Below are 12,841 nucleotides of genomic sequence, written 5' to 3'. Positions count from 1 at the left end.
ATTAACCATAAAATACACAACTTAGTCAGGGGTCAACATTCAATGATAGAAAGGGAAAGATGAAATGTTGAGAACCACTGATGAAGGACAATGTTCATAATAAAGGCTTGTCTAGTTATTCTCCTGAGACCCTGGACGTTCTATTTTGGGTTTGCTGTGACTTATACTTTATTCTGCTTATGCCGATCCTGACAGAAAAGTGGACAAGACACACAACCTGAACAAATTTTATGTTTGAAACTTGTTTATTTGTGCTTAACAACATCTGTAGTTTAATAATGCACACAAATTTGAACAATTTTAGCAATACTAACAAGCTGAGTTGCTGTTAATTAAAAAGTACTCATTTAAGGACATTGGGACTTTATTATTGTATTATCGCAGCACATTATACAGACCAGTAAGGTGTGACAGACTCCCACAGACAAAAAGGACATTACTAGCTTGGACTGTGGAGCAAGGAAAATCCATACAGTGCTACAAAATGAATAAATCACAAGACTTTTAGAAATGTTTTAGAAATCATTTGCAATTTCGTTTTGCTCAGCCATGATCAGGTATTGAAACAAACGGTTTTGAGCAGTTTTAGACTTGAAGAGTGACCTCTGACCCACAGAGTTACAAAATGGTGCATTGTTTTCCATTTTGTTGTTGCACAAAATGTTCATTCATTGACATAAACTGTTTTATACTTCATTACAGAATTGTGACTATTAAAAATTGTCCTCATATGAGCACATTTTTGTTTTAAAAAAACTACTTAGTGATCAACGACAATGATTAGTTTTTTAAACTTATAAAGTCCTAGTAATCCCAAATAGCCTGGAGAAACTGAAAGTACATGCCAAACAAAAGCTGGAGTCTCAGGAGGTTATTATATTCCCATAAGACAACTACTACTACTCACACTTTACTAATGAGTCCTCTTAGCAGGTTTTAAACACTTCTTTGTCTTTAGGTTAACACCCTTTAAACAAATACCTTCTTTACTGAGATTTATTTGACAAAAAATAAGTTTCACCTTTTGAAGTGTAGCTAAAGTAATGTCAAGATATTCACAACTACTAACCTTACAGCAAAACCAAATGTAACAGCACACAACAAGAAGCTAGACAGCAGTAACTGCTCTGGTAAAGTTTAACATTTAAGCTAGCACTTAATTAGTCACGAGCTCGTGCACCTGTTACCGTTAGCTAACTTTTGTCCTCATTTCCCGCCTCATTTAATTATCTAAAACTATTTGCAAAATCCAAAACCGACTCACAGACACCACACGCAAGTCTTCCTCTGCAATTTTAGTGACTGACTTGTGAAAAATGCTGACAAATTGAAAAACATTTAACTTAAGTTACAGACCTGTCAACTGATGGTGAAGCTCAGGTAGCACTCAGCACCCTGCTGTTCCCATGACTACACTCATGCTCTCGCGAGATCTTGCCCTCAGTCTCTGGAGTGCTGTTACTATGGATACAGTAGCGTCGCAATCAGTGGGGGAAGCTAACAGTTTCTTCACCTACGGTACAAAATGCTGCGGTGTAAATCAGGTTTTACTTTGTTTATAAGGACGATACGGTGATAAATGACAGGTGAGCTATTTTCTTTCATAAGAACCGTGTGCCATTATTATTATATGCCGTTTAATAAGGAGTTGGAAGGCTAGAAGTACAGTTGTGCTAACTTAGCTAACTAACGTTGACAGCCACTTAAAGTATCATAAACAGCAACCTTACCAATCGCTAAATGCTCCTGACGAGGTCTTAAGACTGTGTAGGCTCCTGACTGGCCACATTTAGGTCAGTGGGGTCATCAGTAAGACCCCTGTACCTGACAGTCATGGACTAGCAACAAGAAGGAGGCACTTAAAGTTAAGCCATGTTGAGGAACTATAAAGAGAAGGACCTTGTTGTGCTGCTACTTACACAATGATTGACTAAAATTTGGGGCGTTTATTTTAAGGCGTTTTTAAACCTGGTCTGCCATAAAAAGAAAAAGTAAAATTGAAGCTAAGATCAAGCTGGTAAGGGAGATGGTTATGTTCATTCAGCTAAAACAAACAAGTGAGGAAAACTGCATCACTTATTTGTGCTGCAGCCTTCAAATGGAGAGAAATTCATGTTTAAGTATCCATAATATTACTATAACCAAAATCCCACTCAATTTTAGCCACAATATGTATTCCTCCTGTCATTTCCCACTTTTATAAATTGATTATTTTCCTCTCATGCTATAAATCATAGATCATGGAGGATGATGAACTGAATGACTTGCGGCTCCAGTACCAGGCGCTACAAAAACAGCAGGAGAAAAGAAAACTGGCCAGGAAAAAGGAGAAAGAACCTAATGTCAGTGTTACTGAGGATGATCTGGATCTGTCTAAGCAAGGTATTCAGGCAGACGATGTCGAACACAGGTGAGTTTTACAAAGGCTAAAATAAATGTTTTCCCTCTATGCAGCTTAAATTGTTTTGACATTTTAAATTGGCACACGTTAGAATTCTACACTGGAAGTAGTCATCACCTGAATTGATGTGAAAAATCATGTTTTTAACTTGCAATAATCACTGTCATCTATTCAGTGTTAATTTCAATTACCCCACTAGACTGTTACAGAATGAGAATCAAAATCAGAATTTGCTGGACCAGCTGAGGGAGCTCAAGGATGAAAACGGTCGGCTCTTCAAACTTCTCAGCGAGAAGGATTTTGAAATTAAACACCTGAAGAAGAAAAGAGAAGAAGAACGTCTGGCTTTAGCAGGTATAATACCATAGCCTTGCACCAAAGTAATGTTATAGGTACATCACAGCATCCTCGTGACTTATCCAACCGTCCATTTAGGCACATCAGGCTTGGCAGGGGATATCGCGGCCACCAAGATTGTTGAGCTGTCCAAGAAGAATAGAGAGCTAACTGCTGAAATTGAGCAAGAAAAGATTAAAACCAAGCAAAACAGCAACAGAGTCAAAGAGCTTGAGAAAGAGGTAAAGAAAAAAAACGTTTTGCATTAGGTGTGTCATTTAATTTGAATTGTGGATGGATGTTCATCATCTCAGCACACAGCTGTTCTCAACTGTTTCAAACTATACAGTTGTCTACACTCCTGTTTTGAAAATTATCTGATTTATTACAGAGGAAATAAATGAATTAACGAATAAGTGTAATGTTATTCTCCCCTCTATAGCTGCAGGCGGCTTTGGTGCACTCTCCACCTGGGCAGAAGGTTGATACAAAGGCACAGGATAAGAGGTCATCTGAAGACTGTGAGGTGATTGCTGATGTACAAATTCACCAAGAGGGGATTTTTTTATGTCTTCCCAACTTTAATGACAACACCTCAGTCTGAATCATGCATCGTCTGTTCACAAAAGCAGGAAAATCCAGTGGTGAAATCTCTGCAGGAAAAATTAGCTGCTTCCCAGCTGAAAGTGACTGAGTATCGCAACCAGGTTCAATCTGTCAAACAGGAGTTGAAAGTAGCTCAGAAGGTAGTATCTTTTTTCCTGCCTTAAAGAAACACTTCACCCCGCAAATGACCATTTGTATGTTAATCACTCTGTGTTACGCTGAATTCAGGAAGACAACTCTTTTTTCTGCATGCCTCCATAGTAAACGAAGAATCCAAAAACGGAAAAAGTCGAGATGAATTTAAGTCATAGGGGACCACGTTTAAAGCAGCTGTGCGGAACTTTACATTTTCGTTGATTGTAGTGCCCCCTTTGGTCGAAGCGGTATGACACCCACAGCCTGGTGTCGTAAACTTCCGACTGCAGCCGGCATTCGGCTTCATTTGTAAAATCTCGACTGCAACCGGCAATTACCACATGCATTTGTTTTGGAGAGCGAGAGGAAAATCATAAATGTTCTGGTGTAGCTCTGAATTTCTTATAAACTGAGGACAACTGCCTGCTGTATATTTGTGTTCATGGTCACAGTCACAGATAATTTTGTGGCGTTTGTTGTAACGTTACTAGACAAAAGCGGTACACATCAGCTAACGTTACATTTAGCTTGCTTATAACTTCCATGTCGTCATATATTGAAGTGAAACAACATCTAACAAGTTGCAGTATATTCTCTAAATAAAAACAAAAATTACAGACCTGTCAATTAGGAAAAGGGCCAACTCGGGATCAGTTTTAAAACCTTTAGCCTTCTTCTGTTCTTCTGTTCTTTTTCTTTTAGATGGTGCTCCTTCTTTATCCGCCATGACATCGAAAGTACAACCAAGTCCTTATAAATACATCTGGTAAAACTGTTATGTGTTCAGCAATGCCCGTTGCGTACCGCTTACTCGAAGAACACTCTCTGTAAACACGGCTCTTCTTCTTCTCTCAATTTATTGGCGGATCGCAAACAACTTCCAGGTGCATACCACCACCTACTATACTACACGGCTCTTTCTTCTTCTGTGGTTTAATGGCTGCGGGCCGCTGCGGGCGTGCAGACTTACTTCCCCCTCCAGGTGCCGTATTCTGGTTTGCTGACTTCTGCTGTGTCCGACCCAACCGAGGCTATGCTAAATAGCCATATAGAGAAAGGCTTTTTTGTCGCTGTTGGGTTCAAATAAATATGCGGATCTTCAAGGGGGGGTGATACGAACTAGGGACAGTTTTATGAATGGTAAAAAGTTCCACACAGCTGCTTTAACAACAGAAAACTATATCAAAACATCCATTTACAAACTCTCACACAGCTCGTGCAGTACAAACCAAGTTTCATTTGCTCTGTACTTTCCAAATGCATGCTTTTGTTTTGCTAAAATACCAATATTTAACACATTTCACTCTCGAGCATTGATAAGAAGCACACCTGCACTATGTTACCTCTCACGGTGTCCGAACTGTAGTGGGGAACATGCTGGCTTTTTAACATTAATTTTAGCTTGGCTTGTTATCAGCTGGTAACTAGTTTCTTGCGGTCCGGACCATTTGCAGAAGGAAGAATGACAAGACGTTCGGGTGCCGTTCACCATCATTGACTTTATTGTAGTCTTCACCACAAAACAACAAACATGGCCTTCTCATGAGGTTTAACAGCAGCCCTGAGCTCATCTAGACACTTAATTCTACTGCCATCTTCACCATGTCACCCTGAGAGAGCTGCTTCCCTCCACATACAACATGAAGTACATGTCACACTCTCACAGGTTACCCACAAGGCCACAGCCCTTAAAGGGATAGTGCACCCAAAAATGAAAATTCAGCCATTATCTACTCACCCATATGCCGAGGGAGGCTCAGGGGAAGTTTTAGAGTCCTCACAACACTTGCTCCACACAACTCCACCTAATAGAGGCTGACGGCGCCCCAGATTAAAACGTACAAAAACACATAATTGAAACCACAAAATATCTCCATACTGCTCGTCCGTAGTGATCCAAGTGTCCTGAAGCCCCGACATAAAAAGTTGTTTGGAAAAACGTCATTTGAACTCTGTTTTTAGCCTCACTGTAGCCTGCAGCTCTAACTGCCTCTCTGTGCACCACGCTCACGTGCACACACTTTTTATGTCGGGGCTTCAGGACACTTGGATCACTACGGACGAGCAGTATGGAGATATTTTGTGGTTTCAATTATGTGTTTTTGGACGTTTGAATCTGGGGCGCCGTCAGCCTCCATTAGGTGGAGCTGTGTTGCTACCCCCTCTCCCCTTGGATCTCCGCAAGTGTTGTGAGGACTCTAAAACTTTACCTGACCCTCCCTCGGCATATGGGTGAGTAGATAATGGCTGAATTTTCATTTTTGGGTGCACTATCCCTTTAAAGGGGAAAAAGGGTGGACTGGTAACAACTGTCTATGCAAAGTGTTTTGTTTTAGCAAAAATGCATATGTTAAAGAAGTCATGAGTGTACGACTGGTTACGACTTGAGTTCATAAATAGATGTGTTGATATAGTTCTGCTCCCTATGACTTAAATCAACAAGATTTTTATCAGTTTTTGGATTCTTCGTTCATTATAGGCATGTGAGAAAAACAAAGTTTTCTTCTTAAATTCACTGTAACATGGGGTGAGTAAATGATACACAAATGATCATTTGGCGGGCAAGTATTCCTTTATGTCGAGCTGCTCAAGAAGAATATCACATATTCATATTATTAATCATCAGTGACTTCTGTATTCCAAAATATGATCTGCTACCGTAGGTTTTAATCAATGAGGTTGGAGAGGAGGTGAACTTTCAGCAATTACTAAGCTGCCCTGGGAGCTTTCGAGGTCGCTCTCAGCAGATACTGGCTCTTCAGACAAGGGTAAGCTAAAAATGATGAATTTTGTCATAATGGGCTTCTCAAATAAAGTCATCAAGTTATTTACAGAGTTAATAAAGTGCTTTGCAAAGCCACTAATATAAGATAGCAGACATATAAAACAAATACCTAAAATTGACATTAACACAAGTGGGTATTGTGCAACAGGTGCGGGACCTTGAGCAGCAGCTGAACCAGTCAACTCAGCGAAGACAGTCAAGTGTCCTGAGTGCAGAGGAAGAGTTTCTGGGCATGGGGGTCCTTCAAAAAACCCCTCCTCAAGACAGGAACCTCACCTACATCCGGACCATCGAGAAGGAGAAGAGGGAGGCATTTGAGGTGTGTATACAATAACTGGAAATAAAGGGAAATGTGAATTTGTTGATGAGGCCCTGCTCTCCTTCCACAACTGCACAGAGGATCTCAGCGGACCATGAGGCCCTCCTGAAAGACCACGAGGATGTAAGGAAAAAGCTGGATGCCTCTAAAGCCAGGAACAAGTCTCTGTCTGCTGAAATGAAATCTCTGAAGGCCCAGATCTCTACTCTCCTGGAGAAGGGTAAACATGATGATGAGCTTGTGGATGCCCTGCTGGTAAGGCACTGAATGTTCTGTATATGTAATGGTCTATTAACTCCTCAATTCAGTTCTTGTTACACAGACCAAATACTAATAAATAATCAGGGATTTCACGTCTCTTTTACGAGTTAAAATAAGCCACAGACTACAGATGGAAGGATCTTCTGCGTGAAGTTCATGCCTTGTTCTAAGCAATAATTGCCCCCTCTACCTCTGGCAGAAGCAGCAGACTCAGATGCAGGAGGTGCTGAGACGACTCAGCCAACAGCAGAACGTGCAGAGCAAGGAGACCCGGCGTAGCCCGAGACAGCAGCTGAGCAGCGAGCCCTCAGAGTACAACGCTCTTATCCAGAAACTGAAGCAGATGGTTGAGGAGAGAGAGGTCAGGATCAAAGAACTAGAGGAGGAAATCCAACAGCTCTCTGTCAAGGTAAAAAAAAAAAAGAGGCAAAATTATGGGAACAACGTAGAAGCTCAGCAAAAATAATGTTGTATTTGATTTGCAGGAAGAGGGCATGGAAAGAGAGTCCAGCTTCAAGACAGCCGTTTGCAGTTCAGGATTTCCTCCTGAAGAGGGAGGCACTAGCAAGAGAATAACATCCTCAGGGTATGTATGCTAATGATAAACATGCTAAATTATCATTTGAGTATGAATGCATATAATATTACTTTAATGTGATTTGAGACTGGGGTCTAAGACATTTTGTCTGGCAAGGGTTAATAATTCAGTCTGGCTAATGGGGGACTTTCTTTAATCAGGTTATTGATTTTGTTTGATGCCTCACAGCGTTGCCAGAGAGGGATTTCTGTTAATATAACTGTGTCACCTTTTTCCAGTTCAGTCTCTAAATTCGGTCATAAACTGGTGCTGCCTGCTGTGGGAAGTAGTGCAGAATTCAAGTAAGTGGAGATAAATTTCCTGAAACATTGTTACACATAAATTTATGTACCACTGTGAAATTAACAGCAAAATATATTGTTGTATCCTTTTGTTGTCAGAAGTCCGAGTTCTTCAAGATGTCCACAATGTTCAGCTGATGTGAGCGCGCTGATGACCCAGTGTGACGAATATAAAAACATCTGTGTGGAGAAGGACCGACTCCTTGAGCTGGTTAACATCCTACAGACAAAGTAATTACTCTTTAGACTTCTTCAATTTATTGTGCTTTATTTTCTACTGTCAGTGGTACATGGTGTTTGTTGTTGCTCATCATCACTTCTAACACAGATTCATCTGTAGCTTTAAATCTGTTGATTCAAACAAAATACCACAAGAGAACAAGTTAATGCTTTGTGCCAGCAGCATTTGTCATAGATGGTCTTCAAAGGCAAGAACCTTGTATTCTGTTACCTTTCTGTCTGAGGATGAAGTCTGAGAGCACCAAGCAAACAGCAGCTGAATAAAGAATCAGCAGTATCTTGTTGGTGTCCTCATCAAAGGTGGTGATGTAGGACTGTTTTCTGTGGACATGATCCAGTCTGTCTTTAAGGCTAATGTAATGTAATATAATAAAATGTCAGTATTCTGAGCTGAGCATGAAAAACTGCCACAACAAAGGACATAACAGCATGAATCCTATTTCCTCAGGTGTCATTATCCGTGTGTGTGTGCGTTTATTTGGAGGGTTTGTTTGATTGGAGGTTCGTTTATTGATCCCTATGAGGAGCACTGAACCTTTGAGATGCTATTTTTCATATGACATATATTTTCATTTGGCAATTTTGATGTTTTTATGCATCTCAGACATCAGAATGACCTTTTCTAAAAAAAAAATGTGATTGAATGCTGTCTCGCTGCACCACTACAGTATTCAGTTCGTTTGTCGTCCGTTGTATGTGCCCACTTCAAGGCCACTTTTTATTGCTTTCTGTTTCCGTTGCTTACAGGGTTGTTTCCACTTAACCTTGGAGTCCTTTTCATTCATTTATCCAGTTAAAACCATGACTGAGGCGTGCACTGAAACCAAGAGTTGTCCTTTGAAGGCTTCATATTATTGCACCCTTTTACTAAAATTCAAAACTAGACATTGCATGTAGCAGACATTAAGGCAAATAACTTAATTTTAACATTAATGATTTAGCATTCATGATTATAAAATATACTGTAGGCAACAACTTATTCAGTTTTATTGTGAAATAAGTAGGTAAGTAAGTCAATTTCTTTAATTATCTATGTCCCTCTGAAGTTTCATCAGTCCATCTGAACAGTCACCATCCAGAGGAATAGCATTTTTTTTTTAAAATTTATTTCTAACTATCAAAGACCTTGCTTGAATCTTCCAGAGAGAAAGAGTTGAACCAGAGGTTTTTGGAGGCGGAACAGAAGTACCAGGAGGAGCGCCGCAGGACAGTGATCCTGGAGCAGCAGCTGGAGAGGACAAAATTAGATTCCAAGTAACGACTGTGCAGACAGCAAGGGTAGAACTGGTATGCCAAGGTCAGTAACAGCATGACATGTCAAAAATGTCGAGCGGATTCTTATTTATTTAATATCTTTTCAGCACACTGACTTAATTTCTCCCATGTCTGTCTCACCTCTGGCCAACATGACTGTGTCCCTTAGGAGCTGTGTCCCTCAGCCCCAGGGTGGCAGGACTCACTGAGAAACAGGAACTGAATAGCAAACTGAATACTCTCCACCAGATCGCTGGCATTTGAAAACGTTTTATTCTAACTTTGACGCCACTGTAGATGTCTTGCACTGATGATGATTTTTATTTTTCCAATGATAAGATTTAAACTAGATAACAGAGATAATAATGCATGGCAGTGGACACGCTGGCTGCACAGAGATGTTCATGTTGCTCGTGTATGTCGTCTCCTGACTGTTCATTTAGCTGGAGGAAACAGAGGCACTGAGGGCATCGCTAAAGAGCACTCTCCACCGTGACCTGCAGCTCTGCAGTGACGAGATGAGACAAGCCAAGCATGTTTTCCTGCAGGCTCTGTGACAGCCCAGACTAGACACTAACCAGGGGAACTGGCTGGTCCCTGCTCAACCTCACGTCCAGCTGAGCCCTACCTTCTCCTGTCACACATGACAAACAGCAGCCTGCAGGAAACAGGCTCTCCTCTTCTGTCACACAAACGTCATACGGATCTCCATTTGAATCATCAAAAGACAGTTTATGTTGGTTGCTTTGTGCGTTTGGTGGCCTCAGTTTAAGCGCTCGAGTATCTTGAGTAGCGGGGCTTTTAGCTTAACCCTGATGGCATCAGACATGTTCCTACTGTTTACTGAAATGCTTGATGCTGATTTTGTCTGCTCGCTGTTTTATAAATGTCACTGTCACATTTTATTAAATCTATCCTCTGCTGTTAACCTTAAGTGCATTTCAGGTATAGAGAGCAAAAGTGTCTGTGTTTAAAGTATTTTTGTAAGGTAATGAGACATCCAGTCCAATCAATGACAGGGCAACCAAATCTTCACCAAATGTTTATAATATATTGTTTACATTCATAGCTGTGACCTTCATAGAGTTTATTTGGCTCCAGAAGGTTGGACATAAATGTGTGACAGGCCAAGCCAAATAGTAAACACCCCAGTTAAGTTCCCCAAAACGTCAATATCCCTTTTAAATATTACCGCTAATCATTTCTGACTTCTGACCAGCTGTGTGGGAATAGTGGTTGTAAATGAATGCGGGCTCAAGCTGCACAAACTCCCACTGTAGTCCTCCACACACTCCCCAAAGCATGTCACACGTATGTACAGCATGTGATCTTTGCTTCTTAATCCAAAGGTTGTCTGGATATGCGTAGCCTGGTGGGAGTGCCCTTCATACTTACATTCATGCTAACATCCGAGTTATTTTCTTCCGATGTAGCCAAAAGGATTTCAGCAGAAACCCCCCCCCCCCCCCCCCCCTCTCGCCCCCTCCTGCTTCTCCTCTCCCTCCACATCACGCTTAATTTAAAACCATGGCTGAGTTAGTGTGCTGCTTCAAATACCGCACTATTTCTTCCAGGACCCTGTGGGAGATTGGCAGGTCCCCATTGGACTGAGCGAGAAAGTGCCACAAGACAAAAATATCAGAGTTTGGACGTGATGAAGAAAGCCTTTATGCTCAGAGAAACAAAAAACAGCTTGTGTTGAATACCTCCTGGATAGAAGGTGAGGCACCCTTTAATGTAGTCGGGTGAGATGTGTCACTGGAGGAACGGATGAGATACCGTAAGCTTTATGACTACATGCCCTGCAGAGCTGCCAAATGTGTATCAAATGTAGCAATGTGCGTCAGAAAGGGTGTTGATGGAGCAAATACTTGTCATGGTCCCTAACTGCATCTGATTCCAGGCAAAATGTTTAACTTAATAAATTTTTGTTTGGTTGTTTTTTAAATCTACCATAACACAAACTCATAAAAATGTAGTCAGTGTTTGTGAGCACGTGGAATATTTTCTCAAACATGTAATCTGAATTTTTTATTTGTGGTACTTGATAGGAACCAGGCCAAAGACTGGGTTTTAAATCAAGCCTGTTGCTGTTCAATACGCATTTTACTGTGTGATTTAAGTTAAAAACCAATGTAGTCGTAGATCAATGTGACTACTCCTGTTGACTTCAGTCATTAAAGAGTGTCATCACTTTCAAATAAATTACACTTCACCAAACAATTTTAATATTGTTTTATGTAGCTGTATTACGCAGAAAGGTGTAGATTTATTCCAAAATGCCCAATAACCCACCAAACCAAACACAAACTTATGTAAACACAGCATACGTAAACAGCCTCACCTATTTGTCATTCCAGGTTTGAATGACTCCTTTCTCCATCCTTCTCCTCAGAGGTATTCCCTCGTTCTGGACCAATGCTTCCTGCAGACCATTGACTGCATCCAGAAACTAAAGTAAATAGTGGAGCTGTGAACGCAGAGGTTAAAGTTAGCCATCAGTATATGAGGGATCTGTGAACTTTACTCAGGCCAGAAAACGGTTTGTGCCTCTATGAGTCCATTCATCTCCCAGTGCCTCTCATTTACATGTAATGGAAAGAAAATAAACAGCGGAGTCCTAATGTGCTCATTTACAGTAAGTAGAAATAAAGTAATGAGCTGCTATCTTTACCAAGACAGCAGCACAGCAGTGATGAGCACTTTTTGTTACAAACAAAAGAGTCCACACACTGTGTCTGTAAAATTGTTCCTGACACTGACACCCAGGATGAGGTATGGAGGCGTCCACTGCAGTCATCCACAATTCATAGTAACGTGTTGACGAGACAAGTTCTGTCAGCAGATTATCTGATCTTGGTTTTGATCTGAGTCTCTTGCTCTCCTGTTTCAAACTTTTGAAGTCGTGCTTGCTTATTTTCAAACTTTGGCTTTGCTTGCAGTTTGCCAATTAGACATAGTCTGGTGCAATGATGTCAAAACTGCATGCTCCTGTTTAGTAATTTTGTTTAGTTATGGCATCACTAGATGGCAGTATGGCTAGTCATGTACTGCATGTAAACCACTTCTTAAGGTTTTTTTTTTTCTATATTATTGTACTGCAATAATGTGGACTGGAGGCCAGTTAAACATATGCATTGTGCTTAATCTGTTGAACACAGCAATATCATCCTGTATCCATTCAATGCAGTACATTTTAATTGCCATTCCGATGACCTAGTTGTGATTAAATCAATAGACTGTAAAGAAAAATGGTCTTCCTGCTTCTATGCTTCTAGAAGCAGTTGTGAACAGAAGAGTAAATAAATATGGTAAATACAATAATGATACAGTAGCAATGTTCTTCAGAGACTGTACTGTCTATTTGAATTAGACACACAGGAAATCACTGGAGGGGTGGTGGTGCAGTGGGTAGCACTGTCACCTCACAGCAAGAGGCTTCCATGTTTGAGCCCGTTTGGCAGCTTGGGGCCTCCTGTGTGGAGTCTGCATGTTCTTCTCATGTCAGCGTGGGTTTCCTCCAGGTGCTCCAGCTTCCTCCGACAGTCCAAAGACATGCAGGTTAGGTTCCTTGTTGATGTTAAATTGCTCTTAGGCAGGGATGGGTAGTATTTCTATTAATTGT

General features: G+C 40.8%; 1 protein-coding gene across 4 annotated transcripts; it reads left to right on the top strand.

Annotated features, from left to right (window-relative positions):
• The first annotated feature begins 1,448 nt into the window (after nucleotides 1-1,448).
• ccdc13 (coiled-coil domain containing 13) lies at nucleotides 1,449-12,487 on the top strand. 4 transcript variants are annotated; one of them, XM_050074940.1, is made up of 15 exons: nucleotides 1,449-1,586; nucleotides 2,238-2,410; nucleotides 2,601-2,755; nucleotides 2,837-2,979; nucleotides 3,180-3,263; nucleotides 3,367-3,483; nucleotides 6,142-6,246; nucleotides 6,412-6,582; nucleotides 6,661-6,837; nucleotides 7,043-7,252; nucleotides 7,329-7,429; nucleotides 7,660-7,722; nucleotides 7,822-7,953; nucleotides 9,106-9,259; nucleotides 10,791-12,487. In XM_050074940.1, exons 2-14 carry the CDS (start codon nucleotides 2,241-2,243, stop codon nucleotides 9,218-9,220), a joined length of 1,743 nt encoding a protein of 580 aa, XP_049930897.1. In that variant the 5' UTR covers nucleotides 1,449-1,586; nucleotides 2,238-2,240; the 3' UTR covers nucleotides 9,221-9,259; nucleotides 10,791-12,487. The 4 variants fall into 4 exon arrangements, with proteins under 4 accessions (XP_049930897.1, XP_049930899.1, XP_049930898.1 ...); XM_050074942.1 differs by lacking the exon at nucleotides 10,791-12,487 and adding an exon at nucleotides 9,386-10,706 and having other exon boundaries at nucleotides 7,046-7,252; XM_050074941.1 differs by lacking the exon at nucleotides 10,791-12,487 and adding an exon at nucleotides 9,386-10,703 and having other exon boundaries at nucleotides 3,370-3,483.
• The last annotated feature ends 354 nt before the right edge of the window (nucleotides 12,488-12,841 follow it).

Source organism: Epinephelus moara, chromosome 21 (genome assembly GCF_006386435.1).
Source record: "Epinephelus moara isolate mb chromosome 21, YSFRI_EMoa_1.0, whole genome shotgun sequence".
Taxonomy (NCBI): domain Eukaryota; kingdom Metazoa; phylum Chordata; class Actinopteri; order Perciformes; family Serranidae; genus Epinephelus; species Epinephelus moara.
Note: the sequence above shows the minus strand (reverse complement) of the source record. Positions and strands in the feature narration are given on the sequence as shown.